Here is a 21,076-nt window from a genome sequence, read left to right as displayed (position 1 = left end):
GGTCAGGTGAGTTCAGGGTCCAGTGAGAGGTTGGGATTTTTGAGTGTTAATCTGGCAGCCCTCTTATTTGCACCTCAGTGAGAGCGCAGCAGCAGCAACAGTAGTAGTATAAGTAGTAATAGTAGTATATGACTCTGGGTGTGTTTACAGGCACACAGTACTCCGATACCAGCGGTCGCCATAGTGGACTAAAACATATTCCAGTTCTCATACAAACAACATTATCATGAAAACAGGAGGAATCAATAACTCTTCCAAAATCACAGGTTCCATTTCACCATGGGCTGAATGAGATTTTAAAGACTACCGATAACTATCAGGTCTCATAATCATGAGAAAAGTCTTGTAATTATGAGAAAAGATCTCAATGTTATGAGAAAAGCTTTGTGATTATGAGAAAAGATCTTGTGTGGACGATAAAATAATTTATGAGAAAAGTCTCATGATTATCTTGTCGGAAAAGATCTTGAGAAAAGATTTTGTGAATTGTAAATTGAAATGATCATGCCTGTTTGAGAAAAGTTTCATAATTATGAGACATCTCATAATTATGAGAAATCTCATAATTATGAGACTTCTCATAATTATGAGAAAAGATCTTATAATTTGAAATGATCTTGCTATTTTGAGAAGTGTCTAAATTATGAGAAAAGATCATGTAATGATGAGAACAGATCTCGCAATCATGAAAATAGCATCATGATTATGAGAAAAGTCTCAAATATGTCAGATAAGATCTTGTAATTTGAAACGCTCTTACTATTTTTGCCAAAATAGTAAATGATGAGAAATTATCTTGTAAATTGGAAAGGATTTACCAACAAGTGTTTTAATTATGAGAAAATGTAATAAGAAAAAATCTTGTTCTGAGAAACGGTCTTGCTAATCTGAAAAAATTGAGAAAGATTATGATAAAAAATCAGAAATTATAAGAAAAGCTGTGATTTTTTTTAGACCAGTATCTCCTAAATATAATAATCTCATAAATATGAGACAAGACTCATAATTTAAGCAAAAAATGTCTAAAAAAATTATGAAAGAAAACAAATCTTTCGATTAAATTTTTGTCATCGTGAAAGATTATTTAGTTTTACCCGGTCCGAGTCTGGAGGTGGGGGGTAAACACACCCTGAGGCAGGACGCTTCTGACACCTCCTAGACCCACGAGGAGCTGGCAGCTCATCCGACGGTGCTCACATCCACACGAGTGCAACTTCATGCAAAAATCAAACATAGATTAAAAACAAAACCGAACTAAAACTAGCGCTACTTATACAAAAGCAATGAGGTGGGGGGGAACGCGTCCCGGCCTTTGGGGTGGGGTAGGGGGGGCGTTCCCCTTTGTATTTACAGATGATCTGCTGCAGTGGGTCTGGTGGGGGGGAGCAAGCACAGCAATAAGCCTCTCGTTAGCGGTCGTGAGGAAACTCGGGGGGTAATTACAGCAGGGTGTTTTTACAGGACGACACACACACTCGCTAATTACACACAACTTGCTACCTGCAAGGTGTGATTTTTTTTTTTTTTCACATAGTGAAATCCTGTTAGGTTACAGCATGCATTACTCTACGTGCTAATGCCAGGGGAGGGTAGAGGGGGGGGGGGTCATTGTTTCAGTTCCCTCCGGTGGATGAGCGCGTGTCCTTGACGGGGGCGGGCGGTGTCGTCGTCAGTGCTTGGGTACTCTCACTGTTCCTGGACAAACACACAAACGTAGTGTGTTCACACACTGACATCCAGGAGGGTCTGAGTTCATCAGTAGAAGAAGAACGAATGGCTTCACGCACCTCTGTCTCCACCGTTCCTCATGTTGGTCTCCTCTTCGTCTCCTCCATCATCCACTGTAAAAAAAAAAAACCCCACATCTCAGAGAGACATCTGGAGTAGGTGTGTGTGTTGATGATGTTTGCTAACGCTAACCAGCTGCCTTTTATTTCGGGACTTTATTCTTTGGAGAGAGAAAATATTATTTCAGGAAAACAATAATCTGTTTCTGTTTCAAAAATCTGCTGACAGATGTGGGATCAGCCGGAGACGTTTTTTTTTTTTTTTTTTTAGTCTGAACCTGACAAATGAAGGTCAACTCGGTGACGCGTTACTAATATCGACCAGCAGGGGGCAGTGAGGCGCCACTCTGGCGTCAAGAGACGAAGAATCAGCTCCTCTGTTACAGAATGGAATGAATTCAATGTTTTTTTAATTCAACCAGCTGGTTGAATTTTTTTTTTTTTTTAATTTTTTGAGTTTAAAACAAACTAACCCGAGTGGAGCTCCTTCACCAGCGACGACATCGTGTTGGTGATCGAGTCGGCGGCGACTAACAGATCATTCCGGAGGTTTCTGGGTACACCTGGAAAACACAGATTGACACGGGATTAGCAGCTTGTAGCTGATAAATCCACATGATTTAAAAATAAATAATAAAAATCCACTGCTTCTCATTGTTTTGCCCTACCCTGAGCAAACGCCTCCAGCACGTCCCCCCCCACCCCCGCCAGGCAGTCTTGGGGCGTGTGAGTCGGGGTGGACCCAGCCGAGGTGGAGCGGATGGGCATGGGCATGGAGCAGCCCGCACCGTGACTGGGGGAGGAATGGGGGGAGCCTCCAGACTGGGACTGAAACACAAAAAACACACAATTACAGAATCGTCAGAAACAAGCCTGGATGTTAGCTTCACTTCCTGGTTCTATCGAGATCCATCGTCCAATGAGAGCCATGTGAGGGAGGGGTTTGGTACAGAACCAGGTCTATGGCTCCGAGCCAGGCGGCAGATGGCTGGCCAGACTGGAGTCATATTATGGGGGGGGGTTGTTACTGCTGAGGAGGGAACAGGTACCTGACATGTGGGCTAACAAAAAACACTCCTCTCAACTCATTTGACCTGAGAAAACTGAATTTAAAGAGCCTAGACGTGGTGGAGCAGGATGAGGGGAATAGAACCCATCTTTGTGAGGTGGGGGGGGGGGTAGAAGGTAGAAAACTTACAGCCTGCTTCTGCTCCTCATCCTATCAGCCAGCAAAGGACAGCAGTGAAAGAGAGCAAGAAGAGCGAGAGCAACAGAATTAAAGCAGAAAAAAAAGGAGGAAGAAAGGATTTCTGCATGCAGCACACGGCACAGACACGACATGTTAACACGCTGCGTGTGTCTGCTGTCACGCGCCGTCCTGTGATAGCCAATCAGGTGATGATCTCACCTTCAGAAGCCTCATGAGGCCCTCCAGCTGCACCATCAGCTCCCGCCGGCTCTCCTGCAGCGCCGACATGCGCCGCTCCAGCTCGTCCTTCCTGTGTCTGCAGGAAGAGGAAACAGTCTCACTACTTCCTGTTAACTGGTGTTAATGAACCTGAGGAGAAAACCTTTATTTATTTTGTCATCATTTAATCACTAATTACATCCTGGCGTTTTCATTTTGTTTTTGCCTTTTATTTTCCATGTTGTGTTGTTTTTCTTAACAGTGTTGTTAGTGTCTTATTTCACTCAATGTCTCTATGAAATTTTCTGTCCTTACATTAGTAATGTAATAATTTGGGTTAAATGGAATGACTAAACAGAAATACAAGCATGTTTGGAGCCTTTTGTGATCTCTGAGACTTCTGCTAGTGTTCTTAATTCTAATTTAAAAACCCTAATAGGTAATCAGTTTGTGATTCTGGCTAGTTATCGCCCCCTGCTGGTCATTGCCAGGAACTACATGCCGAAAAATCCCACAAAAAACTGCTGCAGTCATCGACCTGCGTGGAATTATCCTCAGGAAAACCTGCAGACGTCAGCAGACAGACAACTTTGGTGTATTATCCAACCCCAGACTAAACAAAAGAAATATCAGAGCCTGGCGGCAAACACAGCCAACCTACCGTGAAATTATTCATGACTCATAAACAGCTCTGTGAGCTGAAAAATGCTTTGAACATACAGTATAGGGGAAGGAGAGTGAAAGTATCCTGGAGTGATATAAAATAATATGTTCTCAGCTTAAACTTTAACGTTATTCTTCTACATGCAACAATCTTCTAACATGATAATGGAGGAAACTTTGATTTCCACTAACAAGACGTGATGATTTATGTCGTCAAGCATGAGATAAATATAAATCTGAGGCTGTTGACGATAAACTTTATTGCTGATTCATTATTCAGGTCAGACCAAACCAACTTTAAGACATCAAGTGTTTTAAGGAGTCTCTTCCAAGAGCTGGCCCCCGGGGTCTCAGCGTCCTGCCAGCATGACAAATGCTGCTGCTGGCGGAGATAATTCAAAAACACCTTCCTGAATGAGCAAAGCCTGACTTCTAGAGTCCAGTCTACATTTATATAATCACCTCAAAGTGGTTTTACCACTTCATTTCAATGATAAATGAGTCTTTCTTAAAGTTGTTGAGGGGAAGATGCTGCCGGTGGTGAATGATACCTGAGGAGCCGCAGTTCAGTCAGGAGGGTGGGGTTCTGTTGGGCTTTCTCTGGGGTCGGCTGGGAGGCCTGCTCATGCTCCAAACGCAGCCGCTGGATCTCCTGGAGAATCTCCCTGGATAGAAAAGAACAGAACACAATTTAATAGAATTGAATAGAAATGTAATGTCATTTCTACTGATAAAGGACAGCACAAGGTGCAAGGATTTTAATTCTTCTCATAACATAAATTAAAAAACAATAATCAAATAAATAGAAATAAATTACCTGTGATTTCCAAACAAGTCTTGCATTTTAGATTAATTAGTTGACACAGAATTTTATAACTTTATAATAAAATTATATCCGCTTCCGATTAGTACACGTGATGTTTACTTCCGGTAGGCGTTCCCAAAATCCGATCGCATAAACCAATAGCATCTCGAGCAGCTAGCCTTCAATCAATGTCCACTTTTTTTTTTTAGCTGCACCGGATTAGCGTTAGCCCGTCACGTCTGGAGGACGGAAATGACGGAATACGGTTTCAAAAAAAACTTTATTAACACGACAGGAGAGGGAGGGGTAACAATCATCTGTAAATCAACGTCAGTGTCTCTGCAAGTCACGCCCCTTTATGCTTACAGGAAGTACGTAATAAATGCGGAAACAAATACAGCCCCTTCTTCCGGTTCACTTTTAATTTAAAACTTTTTTTCAGTCCGTATTAAACACAAATAATAAAAGCAAGAAAAAGAGAAACAATCAGAAATTTAAAACGATATTTAAATTAACCTTCAAGTGTTATGACCATAATAGTTAAAGTTAGTGCGAAAACTTCAAGCTAGCCATTTTTAAACGCAACAAAAATTTATAGGTAGAGAAACGTAAAAATAATCAATGTATTTCTTAGCAACATATTTCTGTTAGAATGGAACAAAAAATAAATGTTTTAATTAATGTGCTTTAGAGCTTTCACTGGACAGAGCTTCATTCATTGTTTTATACACTCATCATATGTTGCATGCAATAAATAGTTGACAATAAATGTGTGGCACAAAAATGTTCATTTTTACAAGAAATATTGCAAAATAAATTATTATGCAACCAAATAAATAAATGAAATACGGATGGTTTTTTTTTTTTAAACTGAACTTTAAATTTACCTGTTTTTGTTCTCCAGCTCTGCGATCAGCTGTCTCTGTTGCTTATTGGCATCAAAGTTGAAGCTCAGATCAGACGGTGGACACTGCTGCTGAAAATAATCATATAATGGCGTTAAAATCAGATTTCAGCACCCACTTCCTCACCATAGTGGGCAGTAACGATTGTCTGATAGAGGTGGATCATGTTTCCACTCACCACAGCTTTCATAACACCCCAACAAATACAAACCTAACATTGTTTAACCATAGCCAGTTTGCTGTGGAGAAATTATTTCCATTTTCTCTTCAAGTATACAGTACATATATTAAAAATCGAGCTGCTAAATTTTTAATCTATTATTAAAACAGTGTGCAGGGTTCTCATTGCCTGCTGAAGATGGAAAAACAAATATAAAACAACTCCATGTAGCTCTTATGATGTAATCCACGTCTCTAGAATATGATTTAAACCGTTTTAAAGATGGGATATTCACTGTGGCCTCAAGCTAAAAGCGTTAGCGTTTCCCCCTCAGCTCAGGACGCTGCAACTCCAGCGGCTTTGTGTGATTGACGCAGCTTCTGACTCGCAGGTGAACACTGATGTACAGGTACACAGCGATCAGCACCTCCTGATGTCGTCGAGCAGCACTTCAATAGATGTCCAGGTGTGAGCACTCCCCGCGGCGAGGCAGATAAAGTTTTCAGAATACAGACAGGTGGCATCACTTCAAAAAAGATTCTTCAGACTTGAGCTGAACCCCAAGCTGCAGGCGGTATTCAGGATTTCAGGACTAGTCCCCATCTTCTCCAGGTGTTTTGGAGAATGCTGTTTAACTGTTTGATTAACTGTGAAGCTCCAGAAATGTTTGGTAGAAAATGAAACATCTGACTTTCCTTACTTTCTGTCAACAAAAAAGTGAAGAGAAAATGACTCAATGTCTATTCTTTCCCTCAACTAGTCCTTTAATTCATTGCAGCGACTTCCTGTTTCATAATTTTTTAGACAAACTGCTGTGAAATAGCTATAAAATAGGCAGCTTTCCTGCCTTTCCTCACTCATCGTACATTTTGCCTATCTTTCAGTCTGACTGTAAAGTTGTCTTTGGCCTTTACAGCCTAAGAATAACTCGTCTACTCATTCAATGTGAAATGCAGGCTGACTGACGCCCACCCCGGGGCGTCTTGCCAGACACTCACGGTGGAGTTGCCCGCCTCGGCTGCCAGGCGGGCGGCGTAGCGAGCGATGAGGCGGTGCTCTTCATCCAGCCGGCTGGGACTCTCCAAGACACTGTCCAAACAGAGACAAACACGCGTCAACCAACGTTGATGACCCGTGAAGAAATAAGCAAAGTTTGGACAGGATGTATGAACGTAATGGAGGTGACCTTCATGTATGAATGTTGATGGACGGTCCGAGGTAATTGGTATCATTAGAATGAGATGAATTCTGGGATGCAAAACGCATCGGAGTCTGAGCCAACACCTGTCCTGGCCATTTCAGCGGTGACTGATAATGTCAAATGAAGCGTGAGACTTTCATGAGCGAGGCGACAGACGACGGGACATATGCTGTCGGCGGGCAGATGAAACGGCGCTGGATGCTATCGGACCGGAGAGTGAGCGATGATTAAGACCATTAAACCCAATCTGGCTCTAAAGCTGTTGAATCAACAACCACTAAGTGCCAAGACCAAAATAAACACTCTGAACTTTTAGTTCAACGGGTTTTTTTTGGGGTTTTTAAAAAAATGTTTTTAATAAAACTCTTCCACCAAGCAGATAAACAAGCTGTCAAGCGACGAGACAAAACGCCCGCCTCGCTTCTTTCAAGGCTTTTTTTTTTTTTTTTTTGTTGTTTTTGGACGATGTCTTAAAATAGTTCGCTCGTTTGAAGACGAGAGAAACATTCGGTTGTTCTGCGGAAGGAAAAAAACCAAAAATGTCTTAAAGTTAACCTCATCTTCTCTTTCTAAACACATCTGTAATGGAGCCCACTGCTCCATTACACACCGCTGCCCTCTGCTGGTGAGACTGACGTAAGCGGCCAATGGGATTGTGACCGATATTGTCTTTCAATATCATTGATATCATTGATCTCATCTTGTGGCGCTAACACGTTTAGCTTCTCTGCTACGTCTTATATAAAATCGATCGGATCAGATTGTACGAGACATGCTACCATCTACTTAAGAACTTTTTCATTTTTGGGTGGACCGATCTTTTAAGGTGGATTAACTGTGACGTCTTCTATCAGCTGACGGACTCCCTTAAATTCACTTTAGAAATCAATCATCTAGTCAGTAAAACCCAATTCTATCAATCTCTGAGTGATAATAATGAGATATTTACAAAATTTTGTGATCAAGTACGTTTTGCTGTCGCTTAATAGTCATTTCAGTCAAAGAGGAAATGCTTGAATCCAAAGTTTTTCCTCCCTTTAAATGAGAATTGTTGGAGTAATAAAAACACATCTGACTCACATTTGGTCCATTTTCATGCAGCAACCAACTGAAACTCATCAACCTCATTTTGTTTTCCCCCGTCTTTTAAAAATTTTATCTTCTGCCGCGGCGGCGGCGGCGGCGGTTCTGCATGACTAGCAGGTAATAAATTGCCGTTCGCCCTTGGAGGAGCGGCGCGTTGAGGGATGGAGGGAGGCACTGGGGGTGGGGGCGGGGGGGTGGTGGTGCAGATGTCGTGTCAGCAGAGCGGACGGCGGTTTGACGGCGTTTGGAAACACGACAGGAACGACGTTCTCCTCGGAAACGCTTCTGGTTTCACGAAAAGGTCGACCATCAAGGACGGAACCGGAGCTGCTTTTCAGGGCCAGGAGGAGTTTTGGGTTATTCAGCATTTTTTTAGTTACAGATAGGGGGGGGGGGGGGGCAAGAGATGGGAGGGGGGTACTTAAAACAACACATTAACATTTTAGAAACCAAACCAGGACCAGCTTCTTCAGCATCTTCTACCCAACTACAATAGAGGGTGGCTTCATGCACGCTTTCTACCCTGAATGCAGAAGAATTCGGCGCCATTCTGCCCCCCCCCCGGGGGTGAAATCCTCTTTCTGACACGTTCACAGAGCAGCTCTGACTCAACGGAGCAAAGCGTCGACTCTCGGGCCATCGGGCTTCGTCTTCATTAGCGCCACGGCGAAATGAAGCTCGGCGGAGACACGTGACCCCACGCTTGACCTCCAGCGGTCCGGACGAACGCTCAAGCGCCTCGGGGGGGGGGGGGCGTTCGGATGCATTCACACACACCCCCCCCGCTGGGATCTGGGAACGTTCGTCTCAGCTCGTCTTCGTTATTGATTGTGAACGTCTCATTTTCCTGAACACAGAATCTTCCAGCGGGGGTTAGATAATTACACTCCGGGATGTCAGAGAAGTAGAGACGGTGGGGGGGGGGTTTGTCCTTCACAGGAACTTTAAGGTTTTATTCTGGCTCTGACGGGCGTCTTTGGGATGAATTTAAAGTCTGTTCCACTTTCTATAGTACATGTGTCAAACTCAAGGCCCGAGGGCCAAATGTGGCCCACCATATCACTTTATGTGGCCCGCGAGAGAATAAAAGGTCTTAGGCGTGCTTTGACCAAAAAAACAATGCAGTAATTGAGCCAATTTTAACTTTAACACAAAAGTTTTGAACAAAGTTGATGTTCTGACTTGTGTTTGATGTGATTTTTCTTTATTCTCTTGGACAGTTTTGATCCTCGATTTTGTCGGTTTCGTAACCTGACAAATTAAAAAGATCTCTTTTATAACACAGCAACAAGCAATCATATTTTTTCTGTGTAACTCTAATGTTTGTAACTTAAGTAAGTAATAAATTCAGAGTTATTTGACATTATTATTTTACGTTACATTGAGTTACATTTATTAGTTACATCTGGCCCTTTGAGGACAGACATTATGCTGATGTGGCCCTCAGTGAAATTGAGCTTGACACCCCTGATCTTAAGGGTTGAGATGAACTCTGATTGGTTAAAACACACACATGAATATTTTAGACAACCTCTGTCTGCGTCGCACCTTTCCTCGCACCCCCAGATTACAAATGGTCGGCGCCACACCCCACGTCCTGCACAGTCTTGCACCTTTTGCACTTTAGCTCATTTAAAAAATGGACGCCTCCGTTCGTCTCTTCCCTTCTAATGTGCTGTGGGACGTCCCGACTCCCCGAGCAGCTTAGAGGCACAAACTGAAAGGTGGAGAGGTAGAACGGCACAAAAAGGGGGGGGGGGGTGTCTGACTCTTCATCGCCGCTGACAGTAAATAATGAGAGATTTATCCGAGCTGCTCCACGAGCTCCATCATCGTCTATTTGTCATACCTTGAAGTAGGAGTGCTCACGCATCCTTCCTGACAGCGTAACAAATTTCACTCTAAAAATACCCTCGTGAAGGCGATGCTGAAACACACACACACACACACACACACACACACACACACACACACACAAAAAAAGGCATCCGAGAGTCTGAGCGCTGATTCAACCCCGAGGTGATCAGAACGTCTTATTGTGTGTGTGTGCGACCTGGAGTCACCTTTACAGATGTCTGCATCATCAGAAAGATGGTGTGTGTGTGTGTGTGTGTGTGTGTGTGAGTGTTGGGGGGGGGGTGGCTTACCTCTTAGTGGGAGTGGGTGCCCCAGAGGACATGAGCATTGTGTCGTTCATGTTGTTGGCCGCTGGTTTGGGCTGACTAAAAGACAAGATTAGAGGCTTTAATGCTGCAGAGGCCTCGTCGTCAACAAAACCGCCGACAACCGACTGACTTCTCCGGGATTTTTTTTTTTTTTTTTTAATCCCAGGGAAATTTAATTCAAGAGCAGCAACAACAAAAGAAACCCAATTATACTGGAAGTGTGCGTGAAGAACCAGTAAAGGTGACATTGGGGGAAGTAATTTGTGAGGGTAAACATCTGCCAGCCGAAACCCACCACGGACTCATTATCGCATCCAAAACATCCAACCACTCATGTAGTCCAAACCTTGATTGTGTTTTATTTAAAGTGCTAATTATCACATTAAAAGCGCCGAGCGGCGCCGGCTCGTTCGGTCAAAATCAAGACTATTTCTGTCCACGCTGAGGAGAATTTGTGTTATCTGAACATCGTTTCCTTTCTCTCTCTGGGAATTATTCTGCTACAAGAAGCGAAAACAGACACGAGAGAAGATTTTTTATTTTATTTTTTTTAAATGCATTTAAATCATCTGCGGAAGTATTTGTTCTTTTTTAAAGAGACGCTGCATTTAGAATTTCCCCCGCAGGAATAAACTAACAAAGAAAAGACAAGAAATCACGACTTTAAAACTCCTCCAGATCAGTGTTCAGATCATGTGACTCCTGAACCCCCACCCCCACCCTGCCCCCCTTTTAGATTCTGGTCCATTGGTTCCTGTTTTGTTACACAAAAGCTGCAGAATGAATTTCTATGGAAGGATTCTGGACCAGAACAGAAGATTAGGTGCACATCCAGGATTTCCTTTTTTCACTCCATGCGACAGAAATTAATTTAAGGGGTTTGGATCTGGGCGGATTCACCAGATTTAAACACGTAATTATCACAAATCCAACTGTGGTTCCGGGTCTGATGGTAGAATTTGAAGCTTTTTCCACACAAAGTCGACCCAAAAAGATGCAGATTTGAGGAACTCATACCTTTATCCACAACTTTATATCACAAATAAACTCCTAGATGTCTCCAATAACCATCAACCCCCTGATTGGCTGAGCCTCATCATGTGACTACTGGAACATGAAAACCTGCCCCCAGAATCTAGATCACACTGATCTGATTATTAATGTGATCCTATATAAAGTAGATTTCTTGAAGGTTTCCTTTAGGATCTGGATCAGGAACTTTAGGAGACCAACCTGATTCCTGACTGAATCTGGTTCAGGTCCGATCTGATCTCAGGTCAGTCTGGATCCTTCTCACAGTCGTGGAATTTGTTTTGTCATAACGCTGGGTCATGATTATCCAATCTCATCGTGAAGTTAGAAGATAAAGCCTAATAAAATGAATTCCTTAATTAAAGACAATCTGAATCTGGATTCTGATCCGGATCGACACCAGAATCTGATGGACCTGATCCCACCTCTGCAAAACATTTCAATCTGATGACAGACAAAAAACGCTGGCGGAAAACGGGAAAAGTCACTTCTCAAAGCTGCACATGCTGCCTTCTCGCCTCCTCCAGCATCTGCACCAATAAATATATTGACCTCTTATTAATTGATCAATAAAAGTCAATAATCCTGAATGAAGATCCCCAGAGAGACGCGGCGTTCACTCACCTCTGTCAGGAGAGAGAGCTCCGGTCGGACGGGCAAAATACATCCAACCGCTGCCGCTTCCAGCTCAGCCGTCGACTGAGCGAACGAGCATCTCAATGTACTACACTGCTGCTGTCTCCACGGAAACGGTCACATGACTCTATGACGACTTAGATCTCCCTCCCTCTCATCTCTCTCTCTCTCTCTCTCTCTCTGCCTCCTGAGTCAGAACACACAACTCATCCCGGGGTTGAGGAGAAACACCCGACCAGTTTCACTTCCCTGCCCGGATCATCGCGTTTGCATCCGCATCTGCACGCCAGACGGATGCTGAAGGAATCGGTCCAGCCGTCGGTTGATGCCTCAGAGGTCAAAACACATCACCCAGGGGTCGAACCACCAAAAACTAAAGCCTCTCCGTGCTGGTGTCAACCCAATCTGTGTGTTTTACGCCAGATCTCTTCATTTTAAGAACAAACATGAAATTTAAAGGGTAAATTCAGTAGTGCTAGCGCCATGCTAACCCCCCCGGAACAGAGATCTCTAAGTTTTGGAGCCCGTTCCTGACTCCTGGACTGTTTGTCAGTCTGAAGGTCGGATGTACCACAGATTCAAAGTTTTTGAGACAGACCGATAAAAACACAAATCCCCAAGAATCTCTCTGACAGCTTGATTCGCAGCTCAGCGTGCAGCCTTCCAGACGCCGGTAAATATTTCAAAACAGCATCAGAAGCGCTGCACTTTGTCTGAAGACGGTGCACCGGATCAGGCAGGCGGAGGACTCACGTCTGTCCGGCCCCGGGAGATCAAATCTGACACTCTAGCCTGAATCTGCCATCATTACTCACCGACTGGAGCCTCGTCAGCCTCTCCAACCCACCTGAGAGGCGCTGACAGACGTCTCAGGGCTCACGGCGTTAAATAAAACCTCTTCACAGACAATACTCATCAGGATCCGCTCTATTTTCAGCACAACTTTGTTGTCTAGCATCAATAAAAACTGGAGGTTTGGCAGATTTCCTGTGACTAATTATCTGAGGGATCTGGTTCCAGGGAAGGGTTCTGGAGGCAGCAGGGAAACGAGGATCAGGGGGGGGGGGAGATGTCTGACATCAGAGCAGCTGTTTGTTCATGAGAACAGGGAGAACAAGGTTCTGTGTTCCACATACCTGAAAGGTCCCAAATAGTCCAGGTTCACACAGTGAAACAGTCCAGGTTCACACAGTAAACAGTCCAGGTTCTTTGTGAGTAGCCCTGACCACCCCCCACAGGTTAATAATCTGGGACACAATCAGCCACCTTCAGAACTGCTAGACAGTACAGACATCCACTATAGCTAGTCCTCAAGATACAAACATTCTACTTACGAACATTCATAGATACCAACAACCATGCACAGCCATGTTTAACTACTGCAGGTCCCCAAAGACATTAACATCCCATAGATTCAGATTTCACGTGTCATGTCAAAACAGACATAATATCTTTTAGCAAACCAACTTTAATGAAGCAAATATCATGACACTTGGAAGGAAGATAAGATTATCAATTTCTAATTATCAGATTTTGAGCTAGGCTAAGCTAACTGTCTTGCCAGTTTAATCTGGAACCAATAGATTTGAATGCAGAATTGATTTTTTCATCCTTTAAATCTGAAATTTGGCATCACATTCTGAACTAATAGTCTAAAATCTGTTGTGTTTTGAACAAATTAACAGTTAAATACGGAAATATTGCAATGACACGTTTTCACATCCATACAACTGATATGAAACTGAAACAGACCTCCATCTGTGTCCCAGGGGTCAACATCCATCATGCTAACCGTCAGCTGCTATCTGACATCAGGAGAATGCACATTCTTCACACGCATCCATTTAAATTAGCACATAGACCTCTCAACCATCTAACAAGAGTCACGTCAGCATTCCAGCATCACCAGAACATATTTATAGGCAGCGTCCCCCCGGATGTGCGTCTACACATTCATGAGAACTACTGGGAATTACTGGAAGCTGCTGCTAACTGCTGCTATCACTAAATAAATAAATGAAGACGCAAAAGGAATTTTTGGATCAGCACCAGGAGTTTCCTGGTCTGGTGGACATCCTCCCATCAGCTAGAAATCCATCTAGTGGTTTTTGTGTAATCTGCTCACCGATAAATCAGACATGACCTCACTGATGGAGGTAATAAATGCCTGAAAAGACGAAATCCAATCCAGTTTAGCCAGAAGTTCTGTTTTAATCAATATTAATCTGATGGTCTGATGTCATTTCATGCTATACGGCATAGGTTTACGGTCGTGACTGAAATACGACGCGGAATTTTCGTTGCGAAATGCACGGTGAGAAACGTCCGACGCTAAAATGAGAACGATTTCCTGCGACGGCACGAACGAGAAAAACCATAAATCACTTTTTTTTTTTTTTAAATCTGAAACATTATAAGATTTTTATTTTTTATTTTTTTCCTGGACGGAGGCCAAAGTAAAAACGCGGCGTGGCCTTATCGACATGGACGGAATTGATTATGGAAATTGCGCTACTTTTCAGCTGAAATTGTAAATGAGCGGAAGAAGATTTTAATGCATTTCCTGCGATGATTTCCGGAACCTCGGAGGAGGCTGCTGGGAAAAGATTTATCCCGCCGTCTCCGTTTTATTCAAGCGGCGGGCTGATGAGGACGGGCGTCGCACGCCGTAAATCACCGATCCCGACATTAGCACGCAATCACGGGGCCTGACATCTCAGCGGGGCGGGGCCCCATCCGTCATGAGGTGACGGCGAAATGGAACTGATGGGAGGCGGTGACATGACACCAAACACGCTATAGATCAACGGCTCTTACACGGTGTGGGTGAGTTCCTGGGGTCGCTCCGCCTGCTCAGGGAACACAGGATGCGGCGGCTCGCCGATGGGAACGCACCCGAGAGATTTACTAATGGCGTGGCTCAGCTTTTTGGCCGGAGACTTCTGTGAGGAAGGACGAAGAGGCAGCGGTCATAATTTTGTGCTGAGGGAAACACATTCTCTGAATTAACTGTCGCGTCTTTTATGATGTCAAAAAAGAAAATTTATGGCTTTGGACGGAGAATGACGGGAATGCCTTACCCAGGACGAGTGCTCCTTCATCTGGTGCTGGTTGCTATGGGGACCGTTGGCGTGGCCGCGCCAGAAGCAGCTCTGGCACAGCTGGTAGCCGTGACACTGCTGGCACCGGTACCGGAAGCCCATCATGCTCTCGCTCCGGCAATAAGAACATTCCACCGGATGGAAGACTGGAAAGAGAGAGATGACATCATTAGTGAGGTCATGTGACTATCCTTACGATCTTTAAATATCATCTATCAACAATAAATCACATGTTTACCTTTATTTATTATTATTAAAGTAATAAAAGTGGTAGAATATAACGCAACGATTGTGAAATCAATCATTTCTGTTGTTTCTGTTCGTGTGAGGTAGAATTTGTTCAACCTGGAATATTTTAGGACAATAAAAAAAAATCTTGAAATCAAACCCCAGATCAGTCTGTCAACCTGGATCCACTCGTATGAGGATGGCAAATGTTGTGCGAACGTATTTCAGTTCATTAGATGATGTCAAATCCTTGAAAATAGACATTTATCAGCGCTCTGGAGGGAGTTTTCCGTTACCGTTTTCGACATTGGCGAGTCGGTGCATCAGCGGCAGCCAGACGAGGCATTGGGGGGGCGGATCGGCCATCAACACATCCAAAAACGTGTTCAGCACGATCTTCTTCTGGGATACAAACACACGTGGATTAGTGTGAAGGAGGAGATGAAGGTCAAACATCCTCTTCATACCTGCTGGGGGAAGCACGTCCGGACCGAGTGCTCCGTGTAGCCGAAGGAGGGGCCCTCGAACACGGCGGTGGGGAGCTTCAGCACCTCCCGCAGGAACTGGTCGAACTTGGCGAACATCATGACGCCGCTGGAGTCGGAGATCTGGGAGAAGATGTCTGGGAAAAGGGCAAAGGTCAGCCATTCACAGGCGTATCAAATAAACCACATGCATTCAGTGTCTCAACAGCGCCCCCCTGTGTTCAACAACAGCAACTACACCAAGAGGTGACATCATTCAATTAAAAACTAATTAAAATCCAATTTTCAAATCAAGTCCGTTTCTTTCATCCAGGCACTTTTTATGTTACAGAATTTCTCTTTTATCAGACTGTTTTATTAAAATAATCTTAATTGGATTTTGGAACTTTTTCTCTCTTTTAATAACTGAAAACTTTCAGCTTCGTCTGATCAACACTGACTGAGTATGAAACTACTTTGTCAGTGAGAACTCATTACTTCTTGATGAAAGTAATTTAATTTCTTCACATATCTGATGACCTTGAATGACCAGAATGAATAATTATTTGTTATTTATTAGAAAACATTTTAAAGCTGGGCTACATTTGTTTTCCTGCCTTAGGTGTATTATTATTTATTTTTATTTGAAATATTTCACTTATTTCAATTCTAAAATGACAACATTTATGAGTCAGGATTAATTATTTTAAATAAAACTTTTTATTTTGCAAAAGTATTGTATAAAGTCTTATTTCAGGAGCATTGATGTCACGTTGAATGCTAGATTGCCATCACACACTTTTATAAAAGCCTTTATTATTATTACCCTCACAGATCCAGTGTTTTATTTCCTGCATCTTTATATATTTAATGTACTTTAAAGCTTTTTTGATTTGTAACGTGTTCAGAAATGAACTCACAGCGTAGTTTGTCTATAATCTTTCCTCCACACATCGTCGCCAGCATGGCTTTCATGGAGAAGACGGTCAGCTTCCCGTGGCTTTCACTGAGGAGAGAAAGGTTCCAAAGAGGAAGTGACATCATCACCCTTCAAGTAAAACAAACAATTATCAAGGAGAAGAAGAAGTTCAAGTCTAATAAGAACTACCAAAACAAGTAGAAGTAGTTGATTTTCTCATAAGCTTCTATGCAATGTGTTCTTTATGAAACCAGTGAAGCCCCCTAGTGGCCAGTAGAGAGAACACAGCTGCGGTTGTCCACTTGAAATGTCATACATGAAAGATTAAATGATGTTTCATCCAGTCAGTCATGATTTAGCCTCTGATGTTAGCTACTGTAAGCAAACATTAACTGACTTGTTTCTTTTAGCTCTGCTAGGCTACGCTTTAAAATATGATGTCATCCCCCAGTTTTTACTTTATTTATTTGACCACAAGGAAATTCAAAAGGTGATAAAAAGGTAGAATATATAATCTTCTATTTTGTGGAGTCGTAGTTGAAAGTATAATTTCCAGACAGCTTAAACTTGGTGCTCTCTCTCTGTGCCTCATGAACTCAGCTCTTTTTAATTTGTCAGGAGGAAGCAGCTCCTCGTTTCGGAATCCTCGTCTGCGTTTCCGAGCAGACCGGGTGAGAGCTTCCTAATTCAGTTTGGGACCTCGGAGACGGGAAACTTCCTTCCTGTCATGGCAGTCGGTCTTTTTCCAGGTATCCCAGAGAAGCAGCGGCGCTAACAGTAACAGTAACAGTAACAGTCCTGACCGATAAGAGGAACGCTAAGTGAACGGGTCAATGGACGGTTGGGGTGGGCGGCCGATCCATACGAGGTACAATAATGAGAGGGAGGCTGGCGGTCAATAATGACTGTCTTCTCTGCAGGAAGCTGCAGACATTAAGAGGAGGGACGGACCTAGAGCACCAGCCGATCCAGACCCTTGTCTGGATTGATTGAGCCGTAGCTAACAGAAGACATACAGATAAACCTAGCTTCCTGCTCCGTGCCGACGCCCCCGGCCTTACCTGTCGTAGGTGGCCACCATGAAGTTGAGCAGCAGCCCGATGGACTGCTCCACGTTGATCTGGTGGGTGGTGGGCAGCCGCTTGTTCAGCTGGTAGTAGATGGAAGACAGGATGGTCTCCAGCCGCGACACGTTGATCTCAGCGCCGTGGTCCAGCGTGTTGAGACCGTTGTCACGGAAGGCTTCGATCATGTTCCAGACGTCCACCAGGTGAACTGCAGTCAGTCAGTGGGGGTGGGGGCAGAAAGATATTGATCAGACTGCCATTGATCCACATCAATGATTTTACTCAACAACAGGGAGGCTAGAAGAGGGCAGTCTCACGGTTGCATCTCTTCTGGACAAAGCGGAGCTTGCAGGCGGTTCTGTAAGTGGACAGTCGGATCACGTCGAAGTTCTGAGCTCCTGAAGGAAAAGACGTGAAAACGGTTGTGTTCAAACAGCGAGTCTGAGCCGGAGGAAGGAAAACCACCAACGCCCGGCTGCAGGAGCGATGGAGGATGGACTGACTCACTCATTTCCATGAAGAGCTGCCTCTTCTCCACCGTGGCCTTCCCTCGTTTGCTGCCTTCCTCGATCATTCTGAGACACGAGGAACAGAGAGTCTGGATTTCAGTTCAGACCTGAGGCAGTGAAGGCAACACACAGATCTATACACACCGAATCAATCACAGGTATTGATACCGGATCAGTAGACTACTGCTGCAGACACTGACTCCAATCTGTATTGCTGATGCTATCGACACGGATACAAGGGTACTAATAGTAATAACAGTAGTAGTAATTACAATAGTAGTAGTGGTGGTAGTGGTAATAGTAGTGGAATTAATAGCATTAGTAATATTAATAGTAGTAGTAGCAGTATTAGTAGTAGTAGTAACAGTAGTAGTAGTAGTAATAGCAGTAGTAATAGTATTATTATTAGTAGTAGTAGTAGTAGTAGTAACTGTATTAGCAGCAGCAGTAGTAATTGTATTAGTAGTAGTAGTAGTAGTGGTAGTAGTAATAGTAGTAGTAGTAGTAGTAGTAGTCATATTACTAGTAATAGTATTATTAGTAGTAGTAGTAGTAATAGTATTAGTAGTAGTAATAGTAGTAGTAAAAGTATTATTATTATTAGTAGTAATAGTAGTAGTAATATTATTATTAGTAGTAGTAGTAATAGTAGTAGTAGTAGTAGTAGTAGTATTAGTAGTAGTAGTAGTAATAGTAGTAGTAGTAGTAGTAGTAGTAGTAGTAGTAATAGTAATAGTGGGAGTATTAACAGTAGTAGTAATAGTAGTAGTAGTAATAGTAATAGTGGGAGTATTAACAGTAGTAGTAATAGTAGTAGTAGAAGCTGAATTGGTTTACTTACAAGTGAATATTTATCTAGTACTATTAGTTAGAGTAGTAGTAACTATACTAGTGTTACTGTCACTACTGTACATGAACATTCCTGCCACACACACCCATCATAAATCCTCCTGTAGAGCTCAGATAAACCGCTTTAGAAGGTCGTAAATGAACTTTTGTCTTCAGGCTGCAGGAATCAAACGTTCCGACGATCAGATGAACAAAAATGTCCGTCTCACGTCAAAGAATCAGAGAATCAGGCTGCATTATTTCCTCCTTCAGGAAGAATCAGTGGAGCCTCACAAGTCATTTCTCTTTCTAATTTGATCTCCAGGGACTCTTTGACAAAATATGAAGATGTTTAACACCCATTAATGTGTTAGTGGCTTAAAAGTGATGTAATGTTGTGAAAAAATGTCCCATAAATGACTAAAAAACTGATGTGTAAGAAATGTATGTTTACCTGTCGCTGTCTGAACGTCAAACACGATGAATCCTAAATCCTGGGAAGAAAAAACACGTTGAGAGAGTTAGAGAGGGTTTGTTTTACCGACACGGGATCACAAAATGCAGTTAAATAAGTCATTAACACCTCAAGGACTCCATTAACTCTTAATTTGCGCCTTTGTTTGTCCTCTCTCTGCTCCCGTAGAGAGGCATGGGGACGCTCCAGCGCCTGTGGCTCGTGCTGATGATGATTCTCTATGACATCACTCTCAGCAGCGCCTTCATCCCGTGGGCTAATGACACCGACTGATGGGAGCCGCTTAATGATGGCCGACACGGAACCGGCACAGCCGGCCAATGGGAGAGGAGCCTCAGACGGTGGCGCCGCCGCATCAGCATCAGTAGGAAAGGTACGAAGGGGGCGGGACATCATCCAGTTAGCATTAACTCAAGGTTCGAAGCCAATCTGAGGTCCAGGAGATTTTTGTCCAATCAGAGAAGAAGATCATCGAGACTCTGAGACTGGATTTCCATTTTTTCTATGATGTTGATTAAAAAAATATCTTAATTTTGGACCGAGCTGAGAAAGAATCTCAGGTTTTACGTCACCTGCTAGCGCTGAAAGAACCAAACAGGGTCAAAGTGAAACAGTGATGACATCATCGGCGTCTTTATGAGGCTATGCCCGTATTTAGAATATGGATTAGGTATCGATTTATTTATAAGGGGCTGCTTTTCAAATGACTGAAATGATAAAATGCTTCATAAAATATAATCATGGAATAAATTGATAATAATAATGATAATATTAATAATAATACTACTACTACTACTACTAATAATAATAATAATAATAATAATAATAATAATCATAATAATAATAATCTTCATCAGATTTTATCTTTGACTTGACAATAAAAAAATAATATTCAGACAGGTTAAGGTTAGGGTCCAGGTTCCCTTTGACCCGTCATGACAGGATGAGATGAAGTCATCGCTATCTGATGACGTCAGAGAGGAACTACCTGCTCTGCAGTAAAATAACACAACAGCTGACAGCAAACATCCAGGCTGTGCAGGAAATGCAGGGGGGGGAAAGCACGAAGTGGACAACTCAGGCCCCCGGTAATGTAAAGCAGAGCATGACGGGAAATCTACATGAGATGATTATTTCATGTCAGGAAGTTGTGAATAATTCATGGAGCGTGCGGATGAATCCGTTCACTCATCCGTACATTAAATAATCACGTGACCAAGGCTACTTTTTGAAGTAGCGTCATTCAAAGGTGTATCTGACTGTAACCGCACCTTCATCCCGACTCACCGCAGTGCCCCCCCCCCACCCCCCCCCCCCACACACACACCCCCCCCCAGCTCGGATCATCCAATTCTCGGCTTCTCACTCACAAATAATGCAACTCTTCAAATTGTGACGCGCACAAACGCAGCCATATTGCCGCTGCGCCTGCCGCTTACCTCATCCCCCGCAGTGGCACTGGCGCGTCGTGATGAATATGTGGTGGGGATGAGAAACATGCTCCCACTGGTGTCTCAGATGGTGTTGGTGTGTGTGTGTGTGTGTGTGTGTGTGCGCGCGTGTGTGTGTGTGTGTGGCCTCAAGCGGAGGAGAATCACGTTCGGAGCATCCTCATCTCCATCCTCATCGGATGCGGA

The 21,076-nt window shown here is 43.3% G+C and overlaps 1 protein-coding gene across 1 annotated transcript; it reads right to left on the bottom strand.

Moving 5' to 3' along the window:
• Positions 1 to 1,037: 1,037 nt before the first annotated feature.
• On the bottom strand, positions 1,038 to 20,956 carry dtnbb (dystrobrevin, beta b). Its single transcript, XM_068339481.1, has 19 exons — positions 20,879 to 20,956; positions 19,419 to 19,458; positions 18,135 to 18,202; positions 17,945 to 18,025; positions 17,622 to 17,835; positions 16,562 to 16,647; positions 15,645 to 15,799; positions 15,474 to 15,579; positions 14,929 to 15,095; positions 14,666 to 14,790; positions 10,163 to 10,237; positions 6,727 to 6,817; positions 5,551 to 5,636; positions 4,410 to 4,523; positions 3,196 to 3,292; positions 2,456 to 2,615; positions 2,261 to 2,350; positions 1,788 to 1,841; positions 1,038 to 1,695 (listed from the first exon to the last, which is right to left on the bottom strand). The coding sequence occupies exons 3-19, from the start codon at positions 18,199 to 18,201 to the stop codon at positions 1,670 to 1,672; spliced, it is 1,794 nt and encodes a 597-aa protein (XP_068195582.1). The 5' UTR covers position 18,202; positions 19,419 to 19,458; positions 20,879 to 20,956; the 3' UTR covers positions 1,038 to 1,669.
• Between the last annotated feature and the right edge of the window lie 120 nt (positions 20,957 to 21,076).

The sequence above is a fragment of the Antennarius striatus genome, chromosome 17 (assembly GCF_040054535.1).
Source record: "Antennarius striatus isolate MH-2024 chromosome 17, ASM4005453v1, whole genome shotgun sequence".
NCBI classification, from domain to species: domain Eukaryota; kingdom Metazoa; phylum Chordata; class Actinopteri; order Lophiiformes; family Antennariidae; genus Antennarius; species Antennarius striatus.
Note: the sequence above shows the minus strand (reverse complement) of the source record. Positions and strands in the feature narration are given on the sequence as shown.

Bases quoted from the DNA above. Each gene is read 5' to 3' on its own strand.
- dtnbb (XM_068339481.1), bottom strand. From the start codon at position 18,201: ATGATCGAGGAAGGCAGCAAACGAGGGAAGGCCACGGTGGAGAAGAGG. The intron at 15,580-15,644 runs GTATGAAGAGGA...TTTGTATCCCAG, and splicing joins GGACGTGCTTCCCCCAGCAG to AAGAAGATCGTGCTGAACAC. The intron at 4,524-5,550 runs GTAAATTTAAAG...TTTTCTATCCAG, and splicing joins GAGCTGGAGAACAAAAACAG to GGAGATTCTCCAGGAGATCC.